Here is a 23719-nt window from a genome sequence, read left to right as displayed (position 1 = left end):
AGAGAGGCTGTTGGGGTGGGGGAGGTGTTGCTCAAGATGAGCTGAACTGTAATCAACAATTAGCAACCTTTAAAGGCAAGAAAAAGCCCTGCCCTCCCCCCTCCCCCCCCCCCCCCCCCCTCAGCCCTTGGAGTCGCCTTTCCAGGAAACTGGATGAGGAGCTTGGGAACCAATCTCTCCTTCCCCGGCTCAGCGCCTGCTTACCCTTTCCCTGGTTTATCTAATACGGTCTAATATAGACCAAGCTGGGTTAACTGTGGACCCAAAAAAAGCAACACAGATTACATAATGGCCCAAGTGCACATGCATATTTTTAAAAAACGTAAGAATACTTCAGATGAGCATTAAGATTTTCAATTCCCTTTTTTAAGACTGTGTATGATCCATCCAGCTTAGTATTAAGGCCCACTGTTGGGTTGAGAACCACAGTCTAAAAGCAGTAGCAGCATTTTAAATATTTTTCCCTTGTCATTTCAGCCCAGCATAATGGAAGTGAGAATTTAGTATGAATCTAAAACGAGAATTTCGATGTATGCTTCCTCCTGTCCCCAAATAGCTATTCCTTCCTTCTTCCCCTTCCACCCTCAACTGTGTGTGTGTGTGTGTGTGTGTGTGTGTGTGTGTGTGTGTACACAGCCTGAAGGGCAAACAGGTTCATCCCTCCCTCCCCACCACACACACACCCAGCACACATAGAAAAGAAGCTGAATTTCATCTCTGGGAAAGCTTCTAGTAATTTGTTCTCTAAGATATGCTCTGCCTTGCTATTTTCCCCCCGCATCCACCCGTTTTCCCACTGGGAAGCAGAGTTGGCAATCCTAAGGTTTCAGGATACCAGCAGCCCTGGGCTGGGAACAAGCATCAGAAACGAGGCCCAGAAAGAGGACCTGGGTGCTCTCTTCTTTTTTGCCTGGAAGGCTAGTCACACGTGATCCTCGGGGCTCCCTGGGGAGCTGGGCAGACACAGTCATTCCTGGGAGCAAGTCTCCCACTTTTACCCCGTCTGCTTCAACATGTGCTTTTTGCCTTTGTCTTTCCAACAGGTCAGCGGACAGATTGCAGTCTGGCCAGGTAGGTGTGGCCTGAGACAGCCCTGGGAAGGGATGAAGAGAGGCCGGAGGGGTAGAGCCATCCCAACCTGGGAAAGAGCCAAGGAGTTGAGTTGTAGAGGTGTTGGATGACTTTGCAAAGGAGTAGCCTAGGGCAGGGGTGGCTTCCAGCCCTTTACCTTGCTGACCCCATCTGGCCTCAAATGGAAATGGGATTTGCTGAGCAGAAATAAGTGAAGAGAGTTACCGTTTGCCAAAATAGTCCCAGAGATCCCCCCAAAACCACTGCATTGCACGGAAAAGAAATGTTCGACGCTGGAGGATCCTGGTAACCTAACCTTAGCTTTTAGACTTCAACATGTGGGTTTTGGGAAGTCTCTGACCTAGGGAACGAGGATCAGAAGATAGCATTTGACCTGAAATTTTTTTTATACGTGGAAAAGATGACAGCCTCTAATTAGCGAGTGTCGCTGGATAATGAAATATTACATTGCATTGCTTGCCAACAGCATTGGTAGACATCCTCGCCTGATGTACAAGTATGCAGCCCTCCCAGTCTTTCCCCACCTTCCCCGCCCTCCCCCACCCCAGCCAAATATTTTCCCTCTCAGTCATGGAGCTGCTATGAGAAAACTCGTGAGTTGGCGGCGAGCAAGGCATTCATTCAGCCTACGGTTCTCAGATGCCTAAAAATGTGCTGATTTAACTGGGGAAAGAGCTTTAATGGGCCAGACTCCTTAGAGACCCTGCGTTAGCCCATTATATAAACCACTTATATCTGGCGACACACACACACAATAGTCATGAGGCCATTTACAATTATAGGCTCATTACTTAAAAATAGCTTCATTTGGCTTTCATCGTTTTGTCATTGCGGATCACAATTAATATACTAGTCTTGTTGACTGGAGGGAACCAGGATAATGGAATTCTGTAGAATATATCTTCCTGGTGCTAAAGTCTTAGTGTAATTTCACCTAAAGTGCCATAACTGCAGAAGGCTCTATGGGAGTGAAAAGAGCTGAGCTGAATTCCCTTATGCTGTGTTACCTTGGGCTGCTCTTTTCCCCTCTCTGAACTCCAGTTTCCTCATCCATAAGACAAGATAGAGAGGGACTTCCCTGGCAGTCCAGTGGTTCAGACTCCATGCTTCCACTGGAGGGGGCATGGGTTCATTCGCTGTGAGGGGAACTAAGATCCCACAAGCTGTGCAACGTGGCCAAAAAAAAGACAAGACAGAACAATCACCTAGATCCAAGGAGCTCTAGGATTCCAAAGAGGTCCTTAAGAAGAGCCTAGTGGAAGTGGCAGAAGGTGCCCAGCAGCTGGGCTCTGGTCCCTACCTCCTAACCTCACTCAAAGAGGCGTCACTGCTCTCCTTGCTTGGGTATTGTTGTCTGAGTCAGATTCCCTTGGAGAAAAGGCTTCCAAGGCTAAACACAGCTTGAAAAGCATTGACCTATGGAATCGCCAAGGTTCCTTCCAGTCTGGACACTCTACTGTCTAAATTCCGGGAAAATCTCTCCTTATCTTTTCCCTAAGGATTTATTTCCAAGAGAAAGAAAACCATAGCTTCCTTTGGTGTTTACTAGTGTCTCCTTGCAAATGGAGAAATCTTCCTGTTGTCTGACCTATATATATTTTACTGCAAATTGAACCAATTCCCTCCTATTCTACTTTTGAATGGTGGCAGACATTAAAACCAGAGACCTCTAAGCTTTTGTGAAAAGCTTGGAGGGTAACTTATCAAGTCTCTTAGCCACTTCTGGGACTGAGCTGATTAATGCAGTTTGTTTCATTAACTACCTCACAGATTGTTTTTAATCTCATTTTCTCTTTTCCCTCCCTGTTGCTGGATTCAACCACAGGCGTAGCTCAACTGTGAGGAAACAGGTAAGGGCCCAGCAAGAGGCAGGCTTGTCTGGCGTGAAATGGTTAGATCCCAGATATTTATGGAACTCCAGTGTGGATGGGACAGACACTTTTCTGACTTCATGCTTACATTTGGAATGTACCATTTAGTCATAGTATGTTTAATATTACGGCAACTTCATCAAATTAGCGAGGGGGGCAGGGACTTGTTCCTCTCCTCTCTAGTCGTTTATGCTCTTACATGCTAGAGGTCTGGTTTGACTGTGGCAGACTGTGCCAGAACTATCTTTGGTGCTACTTCTCTAGGAGACCGTGAAAGAGGCCTCACACTTCATACATGGGTACCAATATGACAGTAACTCACAGCATCTAATCACCTAGACCAAGTTTGCAGGTTTTTGTTTGTTTCTGGTGGCATGGTCATCTTAGATGTATTTCTAAGACATACTAAAAATGTAAAGATAAGTCTGGTCTAGGAATGATAAGCAAGAGACGTTGAGCTCTGCAATTATGTGCACCATCTTCAGAGTTGTATTCAAATGTGACACTGAGCTGTAAGCAGCTAGCTCTCATGACCCACCTTAGGAGGGATCTTAGCTCGGCATGGGCAGTCCACATCAGTGGATAATCTAAACAGCACTTATGCTTGTTTAAAAAAAATTAATTGAAGGGTTTTTTTTTTGCAGTTGCAAATTGGACTTCCTAATTATACTTTATGGCAAATACTAAAATGGTTTTGTATCCCCTAAGCTCATACCAGCTATGCAGCAGGCAGTTAGCAGAGAGGGGGCGGAGAGAGCTCAGAAATGTCTCTGTGTCTACTCAGGGGAAAGCTGATCCAGGCTTTAAAAAATCATTTTGGGTAATTCACAGTGGCTGTAGCCACAGGGAGTTAATGGAATGTAGAGGGCACATGGTTTCTGCGATGGTGGTAGCCCCTGCAGGGTCTTCAGCTGATCTCACTGCTTCAGCTGGCTGGGCAGTCCAGCTGGGGAAGTTGATAACATAGCCCGCACTTGTCTTAGCTTTGCTGTCACTAGTTTTTTTCCCTTCTCTATTTTGGGTCTTCTTTTAATGAGAACACCATCAGATGCAATTACACATTTTTTAAATTATAAAGATGTCATTGCAGTTCTCTTTCCTCTATTCCTCTTCTTTCTTTCTGCTTCCCCTTTCTTTCATAATTTCAGTTAAAACTAGAGAGGAATGGAGTGCCTCCCCGGGATCATTTATTACATTTAAAATTAATAGGTGGATATCTTAAAGAGGGAGCAAGGTTTTTTATCCCACCCCCCTTCGAAAATAAGAACAGGATTGACCTTGAAGTTTGTTCCTTTCAGTTCCTGCACTGAAATTGAGCCTCCTACATATAGATGGAGCCTGGGTGCGACCACTCTGGCTGAAGGAGTGCCAAAGGCCACGGTTTGGCAGGTGATATGTGTCCCTGGTTGGGCTCATAATCAGAAAAGAACTGCACCCATCTGGTTTTCATCCTGCTGTGCCTAGGCAGTTGCAAGCAAAGCATATTTGCCAGGTGCTAGATTTGTGTAAGAGTTCCAGCATGCACCAGAAACCCCAATCAAGTAAAAACCTTGTTTTCATTCACTTTTTTTCCAGCAGCTCAAATCTAATGGTGGATCAGTGAAGAGTTTTTCTAAGATAGTCAGAAAGGTAAATAGTGAGTAATTTGGAAGAGGAGTAATCATGTATACATAACCAGGAAATAAAATTTATTTGGTTGTTTATGGCAAATCAACCAAACAAGAGGAAGAACTGTGTAACTTTTGCTTTTGAGTCTACCCAACGCGTTCCAATCATTTTTGACCTTAGCAAAGCCTAGGTTCAGACCATCTACTTTTCTTCAAAAAGAGATGCCTCAACTGCTGCTTCCAAGCATTCCCTGCTCCCATCAAGCCCAGAATTTTCTCATTCCTATTACTTCCATATCTCTTTGCTGGCCCATCTTTCTCTGTTCCTCGAAATGTAAGCATTTCCCCAAGGCTTGGTCCTCTTTTGACTTCCTTCCATATTCTTTCCCTTGTCACTTGTGTTGCCTTGGATGATTCTGTCTCTTTTCTCTCCTTCCCGAAGCGTCCACTTGTTCTGTAACGTTGTCGTTCTGAGTCTTTGGATCTAACTCCTAACTGATGGGCAGGATGTTGATGCTCAAGAGTTGCGGTGGCACCTCCTACCCTCAGCATCCATCTCCTCACCTTCCCACCACATTTTCATTTCCTTAGCACCTCCCCTTACTTCTCGACTCTTATGGAGACCCTCTATTCTTCACGATCCCTGAAGCCCCACATCTTATCTTTGATGCCTCTTTTTTCCTTATTACCCACATCTAATCAGGGGTCAAGACTTGTGTTTTCTCCCTGGTGAAAACATAAACCTAACAAATGTAACAAAGATCAGTACCTGGCAAAAATCGTAACTCTCTCACGTGTGAGAAATTATGCCAAACAATGGCATATTTAGACATTATCAAGCCACCTTCTTGATTGCTTTCTGCTGCAAATCACTGGACCCCTGCTTTACTATCTCTTCCAAGTTATGTTTGCTACTTTTCTTCCTTCACTTTTGGTTTAAAGTTCCTTTAATCTGATTGAATGGGGATTTGACCCGATCATCCTTCAAGAGCCCTTCCAACGCTGGGGTTAAATGACCAAAAATATTATGAACAAAAGAATCAAACTGACATGGATTCTAACACTGGAGGAGAGAAGGAGGGAGGAAGAAAGGGAGAGACAGACACTGAATAGGAACACACATAGACACTGCTCGGTCAGTTGTATGCAAGATCTATGGTGAAGTGAGGGTCTTCACCAGGGCACGTCCTGGGGAAATGGATTCCCTCGGAGCTCAGAAACATTACAAGGAGAGAGTCAGAGCCCTCATGACTTTTTGTCCTTGCAATGTCCTTTGTCCTTTGTTTTCACTGGACTCTGACTTAGGCTCCACTGGAGCAGTAGGGACTAGGAAAATACTCCTCTGCAGTAGGACAGGTCATCTCTGGCCCACTCTTGTCTGCCACAAATTATCCTCTGGGCCACTTCTGGTAACCATGAACATGCAGGTTAATGTCTTTGATGCTTTACTTTCTGCAACCCTGCATGCTTCCCTTTAGCTATCATTGATATTCCTTTTACCACAAGTTGAGGCAGAATTTTGCACTCACGTAACTTATTGAAACCATAACCTGTGAGCTTCCCAACCTCCCTCCCTCTGGGTCTTAGGACCAGAAAAACTTTACAAACCCTCATATCACTGTCCTCATTATCACTGCTACTACTGTTTGTAAATGAAAAGTATAATAACAATGTTTGTAAACATAAAAAGACGTCCAAAAAATTAAGTTTGGGTTTTTTTTTTTATAGTGGAACCCAGTTTCTTCATTAATGTAAGGAAGAGCTGAAAAAGATTCTTCCTCTGAGACCAGCCTAGACTGACTGGTAGAATTTACTGTTGGCAAAAAGAAGGCAGACTGAAGTGATACTTGCACTACTGAAGCTGGAGAGGTGGAGGAAGCAGACGGGTCTGGGGGTCATGAGACGAGCATTTGGGTCTCAGACCCTCCTGACTCCAGCTGCACTTTGGTACACAGTACGTCCTCTGGCAGCATCCTGGCTTTCCAGCAAGCTCAGGAGCTGGAGGCCACGCCAGCTCTTCTCTCAGCCTGGCATCTTCATGAGACCCAGCTGCTTCCCTTAATATTAGTGGCCAAACCTCCAGCTACAGTTGAAAATTTAGAGCCGGGGGAGAGGCACAAACCAACCTGTGAAATGGGCAGAAGCCACAGGACCCATCCTACTGGAGAGCCCAGTCTCTGTCCTGAACATCTAAAGCCCTTTCTAACGAGGACTAAGGTCACTCTGCCTGGTCCCTTCCTTCCCTGTAAGTGAGTGGTTGTGCATTTAGATGCACTAGAAAACCCTACTGGTTTTCAGTAATATTTGGTATTCACACCTGACTATGTTTGCCAAGCTCCTAGGACGCAGTATGGGTGGTAGTGAGATGCTCAGTCTCAGGGGGAGACTGCCTGGGTTTGAATCCTGGCTCTTCTACTTAGCAGCTGTGTCACCGTAAGCAGCTATTTCACCTTGCTAAGCCTTCATTTCCTCACTTGTCAAATGAGGATAATAATAATACACATCCCATAGGGTTGTTAGGAGGACCAATCCATCTAAAGCACTTAATATATGACCCAACACCTCTATAAATTCTTTTGTAAATGGTAAGCACTGTGTTCATGTGCCAATAGGAAATATTACTCTCCTCACCACCAATCCCCCTCCCCAGTTAGTAGATACCAAATTAAGGCCAAAAGACGTTAAATAAATGGCAGGATTGTAGAGCAAAAATGGCAGAGCAAAGATTGATATCTGCGAGGCCTGCTGCATAAGCTAGTACCAATTAGTTTCCACTACTTCCAAGAGTTAGGTTTTTTTCTTTCTTGCCTTTTATGCCAAACAAACCCCCTCTCTGCTGCTCCCATTGATTCATTCTGCTACCTTCCACTGATATTAATTGAGCACCTGCTATGTGAGAGCATCATGGCCAGAGATGGACACCAAGAATTGACATAGGATCTGCCCTGTGGAACTCGAGCTACAATGGTGACAAATGCAAACAAATATTCATACCCACACAATTAAGTCACAGTCAGGCTGTGAAGGCCAAGTACAAGGTGCTGAGCCCCCATAGACAGGGGCTCTGATCTCATCTGGGGAGTCTGGGAAAGCATCCCTGAGGAAGTGATACTTGCACTGAGACAATGCGGGTGGGGGTCCAGGGTGAGGAGAGCATTCCAGCAGCTCACGCAAAGCCATGAGCAAAGGAGGACTTACTGAGGAGCAGGAGGAGACAAAACTGGAGGCTAAGACAGGACCCCAGACAGGCAAGGCTGCATACAGAAAGTAACAAGGAGTCCTTGAAAGAGTTTAGCCTAGAGAGTAAACGATGGAATGTGCACTTTTAAAGATCACCTAACCAATACGAGGGAAGAAAAACTGGTTTGGAGGACGACAGGGATGGGAATGGAGATACTGGTGGATTGGACTGGGTTGGTGGCAGTAGAGATGGAGAGAAATAAATGGATTTAGGAGGCAAACTTGACAGAATATATGTATGTATTGATTGATTGTATGGCTGCGGTGGGGGGGGGGGGGGACCGTGGGATAAAAATGATCAGTTTCATATAGGACACACTGAATTTAAGACATCGGTATGAGGCATTCCAAGTAGATGGTTGTGCATGTGCTTTGGAGCGTGGAGGCCAGGCTGGATGCTTCTTGTGGACCAGCCACTGATCCAGCTGAGACAAGTTCCACGTGGTTTTGGCTCATTTTCTCTGACCCTGGGCTGTCTCTCTTTGAAGATTCTAATGTTGTGTTTCTTTGGCTTTTTAGGATTCCAGCCAGGCAATTCCTTTGGTGGTAGAAAGCTGTATCCGGTTTATCAGCAGACACGGTAAGCAGGATTACAGCCTTGCCCATATTTGTGCAAGAACTGGGAAGAACTTCCAGGAATTCTTTATGGAGTAAGAATAGAGATTGACTTCCCATCCTGACATTCTCCAAAGAGGAATAAAATCTTATTTGTTCACATAATGTTTGCTACCTCAGAATGGCCACACCTAGACATTGAGAGAAAAATATCACGTATTTTTGACCCCCAGGTGCCTGAGCCACTTACCACACTCCCTTTTCTAGCTTAGAGTGAGTTTTATTTGTTTGTTTGTTTTTTGCGGTACGCGGGCCTCTCACTGTTGTGGCCTCTCCCGTTGCGGAGCACAGGCTCCTGAAGCGCAGGCTTAGCAGCCATGGCTCACAGGCCCAGCCGCTCCGCGGCATGTGGGATCTTCCCAGACCGCAGGCGGACTCTCAACCACTGCGCCACCAGGGAAGCCCATAGAGTGAGTTTTAAATTATAGCTGTTATGTGAGTAAGTCTAGCTGGTCCAATGTGGTGACGCTAGTTTCACCATTACTCACCATCTTTGCCCATGTTGGTATCTCCCACTGCATAGCCTGGACCTTTGTTGTCACATTGGCTTTCTGCAGCAGACTGCTTTGAAAACAAGCTCCTTTTACAATATTGCATTGACTCCTGGTAATATTCAGTTTTTGTTGTGGTTTGGTCTCACTGTTTAGGACATCTCCAGAGCTCAGTTAGTAGCTACTCTTAAGGTTGTAGCCAAGATTTGAGAGTCTGGCAGGGCTGGCTCCTTCTCAACTAAGTCACGTTGTCTTCTGCTTGGATGACGCTGAATCTCATAAATCCATTCCTCACCAGCTCCTAGGCTGGTTGGACAGAATTTAGGGAAAGAGGTGAATTGAGTCTTCCAAGTGTAAGGGTGTTTAGAAAACACAGATATCTGAGCAAGCACCATGAAGATTTCTAGGAACTGGGCATCAGAAATTGTTTTTAGATGTTATCTTGCCTAGTTATAAGAAAAGTGACAGAATGACCTTCTTGGCGCTAAGGAGGTATGTAGATGATCGCTGGTCTCAATTCAGAAGCAGCCATTCTCTCCCTTCCTCTCCTTCCTCTGTCCCAATAAACTGGGGCATTGCTTGGGTTTATTTTTGGAATAATAATTATGTTAGCATGTTTACAACTTAGGCCATTCCAATCAGCTACAAATTTTTCATTGTATCTCCATCCACCAGAAGTAACAGCATTGTACAGCACTATTGAACAGTCAACAAATATTTATCAAGCCCCTGATCAGTGCTGAGCACCATGCATTGCCAAATAGGAAAACAAAAACAGGGGTAACCCTGTCTTTACCTGGTTTTAAGACCCAGTTGGGAGAAAATAACTAAGCAAGTAAAAAGTTAAATAAAAAGAGATAAGCTGTAGTAATTCGGAATAGCAGTATAAGAAATTTCACAAGATGGTAATGATTAATAGTCAAGCAGTTGGCAAAGATAAGTCCAAACTGAGTTCAGGCGAGGAAGAATTATCTGTGCCTAAAGGACAATAGGAACAAGAGAGTCTGAACTCGGATTCTCTCATCCATACATTCTGTTCATTCATTCATTCAGCAAGCACACATCTTCCTATGATAGGGTTATATCCTAATCAACCCATCGTAAGTTGAAAATATCTAAAGTCAAAAATGCATTTCATACACCTAACCTGCAAGTCTTATACACAAACACGTATAGCTTAGCCTAGCCTACCTTAAACGTGCTTAGAACACTTATATTAGCCTACGGTTGGGTAAAATCATCTAACATAAAGCCAGTTTTATAATAAAGTGTTGAATGTCTCATGTAATTTATTGAATACTCTACTGAGTGAAAAAGAGAGTCGTTATCTGGGTACAGAATGATTGTAAGTGTATCGTTTGTTTACCCTCGTGTTTGCATAGCTGGCTGGGAGCTGCAGCCCATGACTGCTGCCCAGCATCATGAGAGAGTACTATACCACGTATCAATAGCCCAGGAAAGATCAAAATTCCAAGTACAGATTCTACTGAATGTGTATCGCTTTCGTACCATTGTAAAGTCGAAAAGTCTTAAGTCAAACCATTGTAAGTTGAGGACCATCTGTGTGTATATTGATTGCTCATTGTGTACCAAGAAAAAGTTCCTGTGTTCATGAACCTTACAGTCTACTAAAGGACCAATAAATAGATGATCAGTTGATAAACAAATTAATATATATCAGGTGTTGGTGAGTGTCATGAAGAAAAATAAAGCAAGGTGAGGAGATGGAGAATAGAGAGGGGATACTGTTCTAGGTGGATTGTTCAGGGAAACTCTTAGGTCACCCAAGAAGGTGACATTTGCCATCCTGAAGGAGGTGAGGGAGTGAGCCACATGGGTATCTGGGGAAGAGTGTTCTGGGGAGAGAAAACATCACATGCAGAGATCCTTGGCATATTCAAGGACCAGCACGCAGGATGCCAGTGCGGCTGGAGCAGAGTGAGTGGAGAAGAGAGTGGCAGGAGATGAAGCCAGAGGCCAGACTCTTAGAGTTTTGTCGACTAAGGTAGGTGTTTGGATTTTATTCTAAGTGAGTGGGATGCTGTTGGAGAATTTATGAACAGAAAGTGATCTTTCTAAAGGATTCCAGGCTGCTGTGTAGAGATAAGAGCATAGGAGGAAGTAGGAGGCTGCTGTAGTAGCCCAGGGAAGACATGGCATAGGGTGTCAGCCGTGGAGTTGTTGAGAAGTGGATGGGTTCTGGAAATCGTGGCTTGAATGTACCTGTCCCTGCCCCTGTACAGGCACAGTACATGAGGAGACCAAAACTTAGCATATATCTGTGGTGAGGCTCTGGGGAAACAGGTATGCTCACATATTGCTGATGGGAATGCAAACCCATACAACCCTTTTGGAGGGGAATTTGGCAACATCTAGCAAAACTACATATGCACTAATCTGATCCGGCAGTCCTTCTAGGAATTTTCCATGAAGATATACCTCCAAAATATGAAAGTACATTTGCACAAGGTTATTTATTGCAGCCTCATTTGTAATTGCAAAATATTAGAAACAAAACAACCTAAATGCCATACATGGAAGAATAGATGAATAAACTATGGTATATGCACACAGTGGGAGACTATGCAGCTGCAAAAAAGAATGAGGAAGATGTCCATGAAATGACCTGGTGAGGTTGCCAGGATATATTGTCAAGTGGAAAAAAGCAAAGGGCAAAAGAGTATCTGTAGCATGCTGCCTTTCATGTAAGAAAGAAGAGGGTATAAGAATATGCATGTGCCTTGTCACTTCTGCAAGAAGAAATACAGGAAGGATGAATCCAGAAACTAATATTTGACTGGTTATTTACATGAATGGGTCAAAAGAGTGAAAAGAATGGGGGAATGAGAAATGGGAGAAGAGTGACATTTCTCTGAGTATTCCTTTTTGTGTAATCTTGACTTTTAGAACTACATGGGTGTTTTCTATACTCAAAAGATAAATAAACAAATATATAAAACAAGGATGTGGGTAAAACTCCAAATGGAATACAAAAGGTAACAAATAAACCTAACTATTACAGACGAATAAAATAGGCACACCGAGGAGATGAGGAAGAAAATAATCTAAGTTTCTTTGAAAAACAGTATTTTGATTATATACTATAAGTCTAACAACAAAAAGAACTGTAAAATAATGCACAGTAGTGGGTAATTGTTTTTATCACAGGGTGGTGAGCTAGCAATTCTGAAGCCATTTTATGTGTAAATATTATAAGATGAAGCAAATAAATATATTGTTGATTTAAAGAAGAAAAAAAACCCTTAGTCTGTAGTAGCTGTTCAAAAAACATTTGTTCAGGGAATCCCCTGGGGTCCAGTGGTTAGGACTCCACGCTTCCACGACAGTGGGCAGAGGTCCAATCCCTGGTCAGGGAACTAAGATCCCGAAAGCCGTGTGGTGTGTCCAAAAAGAAAAATTGTTCAGCAAGTTGAATTTTTTTCCCCCAGATAGGGACTTAAGGTATTCCTGAACTCCCTGAAGATGATGGATAAAATGTTTGTATATGTGCATTTAATGAGGACAGGGTCCATAAATTGTCAGCCCCCGAAAGCTCTGTGGCCCAGCAACTGCCAAAATTTGCACATCATTACTATCTTCATGTTCCCTTGGAGGTAGATGTTCTAGTCCCCATTATACAGATGAGAAAGCTGAGGCTCACGTGTAAATGGTGGGTCCAGGTGATCCAGGAAGACTTAAACGAAGAGAAGGGATGTTAGGAACAACTGAGACTCAATCAGGATGGAAAAACCCCACCATTTCCATGAGGGAGGGAGCAGAGACACGTGAGCAAGAGGTGGTGTTGTAGCAATCATTTCAAGACTTCTCCAGCAGAGCAACTCTGGGCAACAGCTGGATCCAGCACAAAATGGACAGTTTTGTGCCGTTTCCAAATAACTTACCCAAGTCTGATTGGCTTTATACTTTTATGTTAGTGAGCACTAAGGAAAAATGAGAAAGGTCATGCATGTGTCAGCTTGGTTATGGGAGGCCTTACCTGCGTTATAATAAAAAGCCAAGTGCTTTTCCCCTTCATTTTCTGGAAACCGACCATTTATTAATGTTCCTACTTTCAGAATCATCAGATTAGACACTCTAAAGATTCTGGATGTTGAGCAAGAGCACATGTTGGCCCTTCTAAAGCCTTGGTTCTCGAGGGGAAATGGAAACCAGACAGAAAGGGACCTCGGTGTGCCTCAGGCCTGCTGCCTGGTTTCCAATAAGCTCTCCTCTGATTTCTTCTTGTTCTGGGCCCGTGGGCCAAATTGGCTTGTCCTTGATGTCTAATCTACCAAAAAGTACTGAGATGATCCTCTCTCAGCAAACTGTTGGCTGCACGCATGAGACTGAGTGGCCTGGTCCCTGAGATGACAGTTCCTTATATTATACTGTGTTTCCGACGAGTCGCTGAGTAGGTGACTGTTTCTGTCAGAAACCTGCTGTTTACATTCTTTGTTTATATGGCATTACCTGGCTGTTACACCCCATTGGTGACTAATATGGTAGTTACATTGGGGTCTTAACATTGCCTGCCATTCTGTGAGGGATATTCTGGAGATTCCCCTAGAGGAACAGGCAACTTAAGTCCTATTACAAGCCAGGTAATTAAATTCCCCCTGCTTACTTCTTACTATTGCTACAGTTGGATTCGGGATTCAGTCCTGGCCTGTGTGGTTTACTGCAAAGGTCTAGCTGGTAGAATCCAGTCACCACCACCACACCACCCCCATCAAGAGGGGAGTCGTAAAACAGTGGAAAAAATGTAGCATTATTCTATTTTGTTTTCCAAAGAAGTAATTTGAGATTCAAAAATTTTGATGGATCGTGCTGTAACAGAGGGACTTTGACAAAATGCCCAAGTTTGAGCCACGGTGCTCTTGAGAAAAACTGGACAGGCCTGATATGATAAAAGATGCTAGCTCAGTCCAGCCCCTGGGCTCATGCTTCCTGGATCCCTCCCCAGTTCTGAGTTGCATGTGGGCTGCTCTCTGTGAGCCGTATCCACTGTCAGGCTGACAAATGGGATCCCCCACCCTCTGCGCTTTCACTCCAATAGGATTCACAAGCCTGGCATTGAGGAAGGAGTACATGATTGCAGTCAGAAGGCCTGGGCCCCTGGATCTGGTTCTTATCACCTGTATAACCTAATGCTGGTCATCCCTTATCAATCCCCTCACCTAGAAAATGGGCTTGCTGGTAACCCCTGCTCTATGTGGCTATAAGCACGGAAGCAATCACCACACATGCATTAATTTTCTATTATTATTTTTACCCTAACAAACTTCAAAAAGACATCATTTTCATGCACATTATTCTAGTGTGGCATTGAGGCATGTTGCCTTTAGAGTCAAACTGCAGTCAAGGACCAGTGGCTGGCACAGTGCCTGCAATGCTGTCTGTTGACTGATCACTTGTCTTTTCATGTCCTCCCTTTTTCTTTCTTTCTCTTTTTTTTTTTTTTAAATTTTACATTGGAATATAGTTGATTTACAATGTTGTGTTAGTTTCAGGTGTACAGCAAAGTGATTCAGTTATACATATACATGTATCCATTCTTTTTCAGATTCTTTTCCCATATAGGTTATTACAGAATATTGAGTAGAGTTCCCTGTGCTGTATAGTAGGTCCTTGCTGATTATCTATTTTATATATAGTAGTGTGTATATGTTGATTCCCAACCTCCTAATTTATCCCTCCCTGCCATCTTTCCCCTTTGGTAACCATAAATTTGTATTCGAAGTCTGTGAGTCTGTTTCTGTTTTGTACATAAGTTTGTATCTTTTTATTTTTTAGGTTTTTAAAAATATTTATTTTATTTATTTTTTGGCTGCATTGGGTCTCAGTGCGGCACACAGGGTCTTTGTTGAGGCGTGCAGGATCTTTCCCTGCGGCGCGGGCTTCTCTCTAGTTGTGGTGTGCGGGCTCCAGGGCACGTAGGCTCTAGTTTGTGGCATGTGGGCTCTCTCGTTGAGGTGTGCGAGCTCAGTAGTTGTGGCATGCGGGCTTAGTTGCCCCACGGCATGTGGGATCTTAGTTCCCCGACCAGGGATTGAACCTGCGTCCCCTGTATTGGAAGGCTGATTCTTTACCACTGGGCCACCAGGGAAGTCCCTGTATCATTTTTTTAGATTCCACATATAAGTTATATCATATGATATTTGTCTTTCTCTGTCTGACTTAACTTTACTTAACATGATAATCTCTAATTCCATCCATGTTGCTGCAAATGGCATAATTTCATTCTTTTTTATGGCTGAGTAATATTCCCTTGTATATATGTACCACATCTTCTTTATCCATTCATCTGTCAATGGATGTTTAAGTTGCTTCCATGTCCTGGCTATTGTAAATTGGGAGTCCCCAACCCACAGGCCATGGACCGGTACCAGTCCACGGCCTGTTAGGAACTGGGCCGCACAGCAGGAGGTGAGCGGCGGGCAAGCAAGCGAAGCTTCATCTGCCGCTCCCCATTGCTCCCCATCGCTCGCATTACCGCCTGAACCATTCTGCCCACCCCCACCCACCATCCGTGGAAAAATTGTCTCCCACAAAACTGGTCCCTGGTGCCAAAGAGGTTGGGGACCGCTGTTGTAAATAATGCTGCAATGAACATTGGGGTGCATGCCTCTTCTCGAATTATGGCTTTCTCCAGATATATGCCCAGGAGTGGGATTGCTGGATCATATGGTAATTCTATTTTTAGTTTTTTAAGGAACCTCCGTACTGTTCTCCATAGTGGTTGTACCAATTTATGTCCTCTCTTTTTCATAAGTAGTGAAAGCATTGTCCTCTAGAACAGCCGAACAGTGTTAGAACAGCTAAAGCACTAAGTGTGATCTCAGACCTATGAAACTCTGGTGGTGTGTAATGGCTTGCCTGCCATGCCCCCACATCTCATCCCTGACCCTTAGGGATAAGCAGGTGCCAGGAATCGCTTCCCTACTTTGCAGCTGGGGACAGAGAAGCAAAGGCTGGAGAAGGAGCCTGCCTCATAGACTGTCAGAATCAGAAACGGTGTAGACATCTCTTCCCTTAAGTCTCTGACTCAGTGCTTTCTTTAGGCCAATGCCTCATATTCATTCCAGTGACTTTTCCACCATCCTTGTATAGGCTTTCTCCTCTGGGCTGAAGAAGAGAGACAGGATGCTTAAATACACACTGGCTGAGGGAGACAGACACTCAGCTAGGCTTGGAGCCATGGTGGTGAATTTGCTTTTTTGTCTCCTTGATCACTTTTCCCTGTCTTTCTAGGACTACAGCATGAGGGAATCTTCCGAGTGTCAGGATCGCAGGTGGAAGTGAATGACATCAAAAACGCCTTTGAGAGAGGTGAGGAAACAGCCTGAAAGATAAGACCAAATGTTTGCCAGCCCCCCAGGATACTAGCTCCACGCTTTCTCTCTGAGAGGTACCCAGAGGTTAGCAAGCCAGTTTGCCTCCGTCTTCAGCCCAGCACCTTCTCTCTTATAGACATCCCCCCACCCCCACCCAGATATGCAGGGAGGTGCCAGGGTACATCCCAGTTTCCTCCTTCTCAGCCCCATTCATCCTGCCCCTCTCCTCCAGATGATCTACCCAAACCCAAGAAGTTAACTATGATATCTGGGCAGTTTATGGCTGTATCCAGAACCCTTGGTGGCAGAGCGAATGTACCTGTTCATCTTAGCCCATTTATTATCTTGTGGGCTATTAAGGTAATGGATAAGCTTTGGCAATTTCCGTCACTGAAATGGATATATATAGTTTCAATTTGAGGTTGGTCCTATCATTAAATCTAATTACATCTGATATGAAATTTTCCATAGGGAACTCCAGTATGATTGTTCTCCTGTAAGTAGGTGTGCTTTGTTACAGGCCAAGAGAAGAGAGAGCTAATCAGAGGGGCTGGCCTCCCTGGCCTCATTTCCCTCCCCTAGGGGCTCAGTCCCAGCCTGGTTTCATGATCTCATGAGAGAGCCAATTGCTGTGTCCCATCCCCAGCCCAGAGGGAATGTCCCTGAACCAGTCTGGCACAAGCAAATTTATGTTAATGGACTTTTGTGCCCCTCCTCTGGCCCTGGGGCCCCTGAGCCTAAGCAGTCTTTGCTTTTGCTAGTCCCTGGTTGCCCTACTCATGGCCAACATGCTGGGCAGAAAGCTGATGGACTGTGATGATTTGAATAGGCCACTCCTTCCCCACCACCTCTGCTTCATCCTGTTTGTTTTTACCTCTCTCACTCTCTCTTTCCTTTTTGGGGGGATTGCTTATCCTTAGGAGAGGACCCCCTGGCTGGAGACCAGAATGACCATGACATGGACTCCATAGCTGGCGTCCTGAAGCTTTACTTCCGGGGGCTGGAACACCCTCTCTTCCCCAAGGACATCTTCCATGACCTAATGGCCTGCGTCAGTAAGTATCATCCTGGCCTCAGATTGGCTTCTGGGCCAGAGCACCTCACAGCAACAGATAACAAGTTTCCACAGGGTCTTTTTTTCTCATAAGCTTTCCAGTAATGTTTTCCTTTTTTCCTTTTCCTAGGTGAAGTTTCTCTTCCTTGTTGTCACTCCTTTATCCCCTAGTAGGGGAGGAAAAAGAATGACTTTTCGGGAAGAGTCTGGATCACAAGTCAGAACTCCTGGCTTTTCTCTTTCTGATTCACTTTAAACTCTGTTGCTTCGCTGGGCTTTATCTTTCTTCATTAAAATACATTTATGTTCATATATAAGACACAGTCCTTTTCAGCTATTAGAAGCTCATATATTAGTGCTTGTGCTTTTCATGATACAAAGGGAGAATACATAAGTGTTACAAATATTTCCTGCTTGTTGCTTTAAATATGGCATGACTTACCTGTGAGATGTGTTAATATGCGTTCTTCTAGGAATAAAAGCCTCTGCGCATTTAAAAGTAATGATATGATGTTTTCTCAGAGAGAGATAGTCCCTACTTGATCTTTAGATAAAGCAGGTATCTTAGAGGTTCTCTGCCTCTCACTCTAAAATTTAGGGCTTGAAAAGCTATTCCTGGCCATTTAGTTTAGATCGTTATACTGGACCCCCCTCTCATTTGTTGTCCACGGAAACTTGGATTAGTATTAGGTCATTCCGGAAGCAGACGCCGTTGAAATGGTGGCTTCAGAGGCTAGAGGAGGCAATGCCTTTGAAATGGAGAAAAGTTTTTCTTCCCAGATCAACCAAGGTTTTCATCCCCCACCGCCCACCCCCAAGTTTCCAGTTTGATTCCTGAGCACTGTCCCTCTCTGTTATTCTGAGAGAGGGGCCCAGAACACTCAGGAAGCTAGCTAGCTCTCTTGTTTTATTGGTTTACTCAGTCTCTGTGGGAGTCCTAGTGGAAATGTGTTCTGTGGGTGACTGAATATATGCATCCCTCCTACCTTCATGTCTTTTTCCAGGGCTGGGCCTAGGTGGAATACCCTAAGTGGATGGGGGTTGCCAGGACAGTACAAGAGACCTGGGCTGCCCAATCCTCCCCTTGAGATCTGCTCCCGATCTAGTACCGCCCATTTCTTTTTCATGGAGAGACTCTCCTAGAAAATGACAATATCCACATGGCACACCATGAAAGTGGGGAGGCGGGCCATGAGGGAAGCACAGGCCTTAGGGCCGTACCTGGAATTAATCAGTCCACAGCACAAGAGTCAGGAAAGTTCTCTGGTTTTCTCCCCAGATATCACTGCTTACACAGGGGCCTGCCATTTCTTGCCTCTGGCCACATTCTCCTCATCCGCACTGCACATAAGGGAGGCGGGGAGATAAGCCAGACTTCTCCAGGGGATGAGGTGATGCACATGTGGAGTGGGCAGGACAGGACCTGCGCAGCCCCTCCCTCTCCCCACATGTAGGCCCTCCAAGGCTGGGTGTCGAGCAGTCACAGCAGTTTCTGGTCAGCTCCTTGCCTGTGGTATTGTAATAAGGGGGTGGTTGATGCTCTGGGGAGCATCTCCAACCCCTTCTGTGCCCAAGGAGCATACATCTTAAGTTCAGACCCGCAGAAGGTTCTGGAGCCTGCATGCCCCATCACAACAGCCCCACCCCAAGGAGCCACAGAGATGGAGCTCCTTACACTGGCCCGGTGCTCTGTGGACTTGACCGGCTGCTCTCCATATTGCACCCGCTGCCAGTCAGAGCCTTCTGACCACTATTTCCTGGGATCTCAGTTACAATGGAGGGTAACGCATGGCTTTTTTCTTTCAGCAATGGACAACCTGCAGGAGAGAGCTCTGCACATCCGGAAGGTCCTCCTGGTCCTGCCCAAAACCACTCTGATTATCATGAGATACCTCTTTGCCTTCCTCAACCAGTGAGTAGATTTCCCAGGGAGCAACTGATTGGGCCTTAGCTTCGGTCACTGGAAGTTTACGTAGGGACCTATGTTGATTCCTCCAGCCCAACAGATACTTACTGAACACCTGCTGTGTGCTGGGCACGGTCATAAGATGTAAGAATACATTGTGAAATAAGAGACAAAAGCCTGGATACCATTTAGCTCGTGTTCCAGCAGAGGACACAGACAATTGCAGAAACATGAGGTAGTAATAAGTGCTTAGAAGAATAAGGAAGTGTAAGTTAAGGGATCGGGGCAGAGGTGAAAGAGGGAGAGACACTGCGGAGGGGCCTTCAGCAAAGGCCTCTCTGGGGAGACGGTGTGTAAGCAGCAGGCCTAAATGAAGTGAAAGAAGGAGCCACGGGGATGGTCAAGGTCATCAAGCCCCAAAGTCATGGCAACAATAGTTTAGATTTGAAGAAGCCATTGGAAAGTTTTAAGCAGAAGAGGGTTGTGATCTGATTTTGTAATATATTTTTGAAATCTGCTTCATGGAGAAGTTACCATAGAGTAATGTGGAGAGAAGCGGGAGAGACCTCACCAGAGCTTATTGTGCAGTCTCGGTCAGGAGTGGTGGTGGCTTAGACCAGAGAGGGAATGGTGGAGGGTGATGAGGGGTCAGGTGTAGGATCTATTTGGAATACAGCTTTGATAGGACCTGCTGATGGGCAGGATATAGAATGTGAGGACAGAGAAAAATTCTACATTTTTGACATAAGCAGCAGGGAAGCCGTGACGCCATTTGTGGAGCTGGGGAAGACAAGATGTGGAAGAAGCAATCAGGACAAGGTGCTGATGTGGCCATGTTAACTCGAGGTACCCGTTAGCCCTCCAGGTGGAGAGTCTAAGTAGGCAGCTGAGCATAGGAATCGGATGCTCAGGGAAGAAACCTGGAGCAGAGATACAGCGTGAGGTCATCGTGTACTGACGGTACTTAGCTGGTCAGCCAGGGAGTGAGTGTAGCTAGAAGAGAGGTCTGAGGATCAGAGGGGCCTTGGGCTTAGCCAGAGTATTTCTCCCTGTCTAAGCAGTGTGTCCTCACCGAGGGCAGGCATGGAGGGCAGCAAAGATAACAAGCAAGGACATGCTTCTCCCCTTAGGCGCCTCTGTCTTTCCACGTTGCTTTCACTGCAGCATCTCCCTCAACAGCCTAGGCCGAAGTCTATCAGTGGGCAACCCGAGGGCCAGATAAGGCCTATAGATGTGTTCCCTTTAAGTCCACTCTGTCTTGAAAACATTGAACCATTTAAATATTGGGAGATTTTACTCTTTAAAAAAATCTAGATTTCTAGCTTCTCTCGAAAACATCACTAGGTCTAGTAGCACTGGATCTGCATGCCCACATGGCCGCAGTTCCCTGTGGAGTACGGGCTGCTGCCTAGATGAGGCGGTCAGTCCCCAGCTCTCCCCGAAACTCCCCATTGCTGAGGCTGAATTCAGTTGCCATTATCATCTCTCTGGCTTTATGGCTTTTCATTGAGTGGGGAAACATTTCTTTAGATCCATGAATCTATTTTTTTTAAAAAGGGAAAACAAAAAGTAGACCAAGGAGCTAGGGTGTTTTAGCTCACATTGCTTTGTGAAAATGAAGACTCTTCCTAGTGGGTTGGTCCCTACTTCAAAGAAATACAAGTTCAGGGGCCGTCTCAGCCTCTGCTTACAGACCAGAGTCAGCCTGACCTTGAGGCATCTGGGCTAGCAGCCCCCACCTGAGACCTTTCAGGGGCCACCACACTGTCCTCTAGCCCTGTTGCTGGCCCTGCAGAGTGACAGAGGGTCCTGGCCCAGCAGCCTGCTGCTTCCACGTGGCTGTGTCTGCACCATTCATTAGCCAAGCCCTGACTCAGTGCCACAACTGCCTTTAGTTGAGAACCCCCTCATGACTCACACAGGGTTTCACAAGCTGCCCGTTTTAGGCAGACGGAAACTCTGGTAATGACTCTCAAGCCAGTCGGTCCCCTCAGGGCCACCAGGCCTTGTCTCCCCTCATTGACCGATACCTGCCCTCAAAGAGCCTAGTCTGCTCCCGCAGAGCGAGGAACATGTTGGTCGTGGGTAAACAGGCAGGGGAGCAGGCAGGTCCTGGGGTGACTGTATGTGTAAGTACAATGGCCTCATCCTGCCCACATTTTCCTCCTGCTAAGTGGAGGGGTGAGGGAGTTTGTGGGTGGGGAGAAACGGTAGAGGAAGCATCATAAGAGCTGGAGAGGGTGGCCACTGTCGAAGGAAACATGGAAAACTGCACCCATTCAAATGATGACTTTTGTTTTGTTTTGTTTCACTTCTTTTTCTGGTTAAAAAATGATTAACTTGCTCATCAAAGTCTTTCATTGAAAAGATGCAGCATTAATAACCACAGTGTTTCCTAAAATAATAAATGGAGTGCAGGACACAGGCGATAGAGAAGACCACCTGCCCACACAAGAAGGTGACAGGTGATAAGTATGCAGACTGGGCCCAGTCTGGAAACTCTCCCTGGGCCCAGACTTTTAGGACCCCTCTCCTTTGCTGTTACATGTCCTGACAGTGTGTACTTTATTTCTGGCTATTGTCTTTTTTGGGGTTGTACATATCCTCCATCTCAAGGAACCCCCAGAACTGAGATATATGTGTGGAACTCCTTACACAGTGCACCAGTGCTGTGTCGACTTGACCTGGTTCCACATGTATCTATATAGCTAGTGTTCAATCCACTCCATGAACCTTGGGTACATGCCTGTCCAGCAGGCCTTGTTAATTGTTAATTATTAATGTTATCCTTTCTTAGCATCTGCATTGATGATCAATTGCTGTGTAATAAATTACCCTAAAACTCAGCAACTTCAAAACAATAAGCATTTATTTTTATGTCACAGTTTCTGTGGATCAGGAATGTAGGTACAGCTTAGCTGGGGCCTCTGGCTCCAGGTTTCTTGAGGTTGCAGTGAGTGTACTGGGGGCAGGGCTGTAGTTTCTTCTGAAGGCTTGACTGGGAAAGGATCCACGTGGTGTTGGCAGGATTCAGTCCCTTGCAGGTTGTTGGACTGAGGGCCTCCTTTCCTGGCTGGCTGTTGGTCAGAGGCCTCCATCAGTTCTGCACCACATGGGCCTCACCATAGAGCTGCTCGTGACATGGCAGCTGGCTTTGCTCCAAGCAAGTGAGTGACAGAGTGCCCAAGAGAGCAGCCAGTCTTTGTAACCTAATCTCAGAAGTTACGTCCCATCACTTCTTCCATACTCCATTCACTAGAAGCGAGTCACTAAATCTAGCCCACACGCAAAGGGAGAGAACTACACAAGAGCATGAATACCAGTAGGCAGGGACCATAGGGTTCATTTTAGAGGCTGCCGGCCACAGCATCTGTACTACTCAGTGGGTTTTCACCCTGAAACAAAGTGCAGGTAGCTCCCCCTCACTGCCGCTGACCCTGCTGCTTGCCTTTTGTAACCTGATTTCTTCAGATGTCAAACAATATAGACTTTTAGTCTCTTGCTAATCAAGCGAGGTCCATAGACCAGCAGCATCAGCATCATCAGGGAGATTGTTAGAAATGCAGAATCTCAGTTCCTCCCCCACCCCACCCACAATGACCCATGAATCAGAATCTGTATTTTAACAAAATCCCCTGCTGAGTCATAGGCACATGAAGGTCCGAGAAGCATCACTCTACATCCTCAAATATTGCTCCATAATCTGAAAGAGGGAATTGGTGGTGCTTCTTTCACTGTTAAGGCACCTCAGCAGCTCTCCAGAAAAGCTGAGTCTTCCTCCAAACTTCACCATCTTAGGTGCCTCCCAGTTTGGAAAGATTCTGTCTGTGCTGCTCTTCTGACTTTCACAAGGAGTGTTTTAGCTTCTGTATGAAAATGGACAAGTAGAATTGTGGCTGGATTGTCCTAGAGTCTCACAGATGCTCATGTATTTATTCACTTATTTATTTAACATGTATTTTTTAAGCATTTACTGTGTGCTAGGCCCTGTTTTAGTTGCTGGATATCTAAGATTGCACCCAACAGTCAAGGTCTCTGCCCTCATGGAGCCTACATAGCACATAGAACTGGAGGAAGACAGGCAAAACTGCTAAGAACACATGTCATGGGACTTCCCTGGTGGCACAGTGGTTAAGAATCCACCTGCCAATGCAGGGGACACGGGTTCAAGCCCTGGTCCGGGAAGACTAAGCCCATGAGCCACAACTACTGAGTCTGTGCTCTGGAGCCCACGAGCCACAACTACTGAGCCCACGTGCCACAACTACTGAAGCCCACACGCCTAGAGCCCGTGCTCTGCAAGAAGAGAAACCAACGCACTGAGAAGCCTGCTCACCACAACAAAGAGTAACCCCTGGTCACCGCAACTAGAGAAAGCCTGCACACAGCAGTGAAGACCCAACACAGCCAAAAAGAAAGAAATTAATTTAAAAAAAAAAAGGCTTCCCTGGTGGCGCAGTGGTTGAGAGTCCGCCTGCCAATGCTGGGGACACGGGTTCGTGCCCCGGT

General features: G+C 45.5%; 1 protein-coding gene across 3 annotated transcripts in view; it reads left to right on the top strand.

Annotated features, from left to right (window-relative positions):
* Window positions 1-23719, top strand: part of SRGAP2 (SLIT-ROBO Rho GTPase activating protein 2) — a 227962-nt gene that overhangs the window by 184526 nt on the left and 19717 nt on the right. For all 3 annotated transcript variants that reach the window (XM_065895453.1, XM_065895460.1, XM_065895467.1), the window contains exons 11-16: window positions 1044-1071; window positions 2918-2942; window positions 8330-8390; window positions 16168-16245; window positions 17171-17305; window positions 19111-19216. In XM_065895453.1, coding sequence (XP_065751525.1) covers window positions 1044-1071; window positions 2918-2942; window positions 8330-8390; window positions 16168-16245; window positions 17171-17305; window positions 19111-19216 — 433 coding nt within the window. The remainder of the gene's footprint in view (window positions 1-1043; window positions 1072-2917; window positions 2943-8329; window positions 8391-16167; window positions 16246-17170; window positions 17306-19110; window positions 19217-23719) is intronic.

The sequence above is a fragment of the Phocoena phocoena genome, chromosome 1 (assembly GCF_963924675.1).
Source record: "Phocoena phocoena chromosome 1, mPhoPho1.1, whole genome shotgun sequence".
Classification (NCBI taxonomy): Eukaryota; Metazoa; Chordata; class Mammalia; order Artiodactyla; family Phocoenidae; genus Phocoena; species Phocoena phocoena.
The sequence above is the reverse complement of the archived record's forward strand: the minus strand, read 5'-3'. Positions and strand labels throughout refer to the sequence as shown.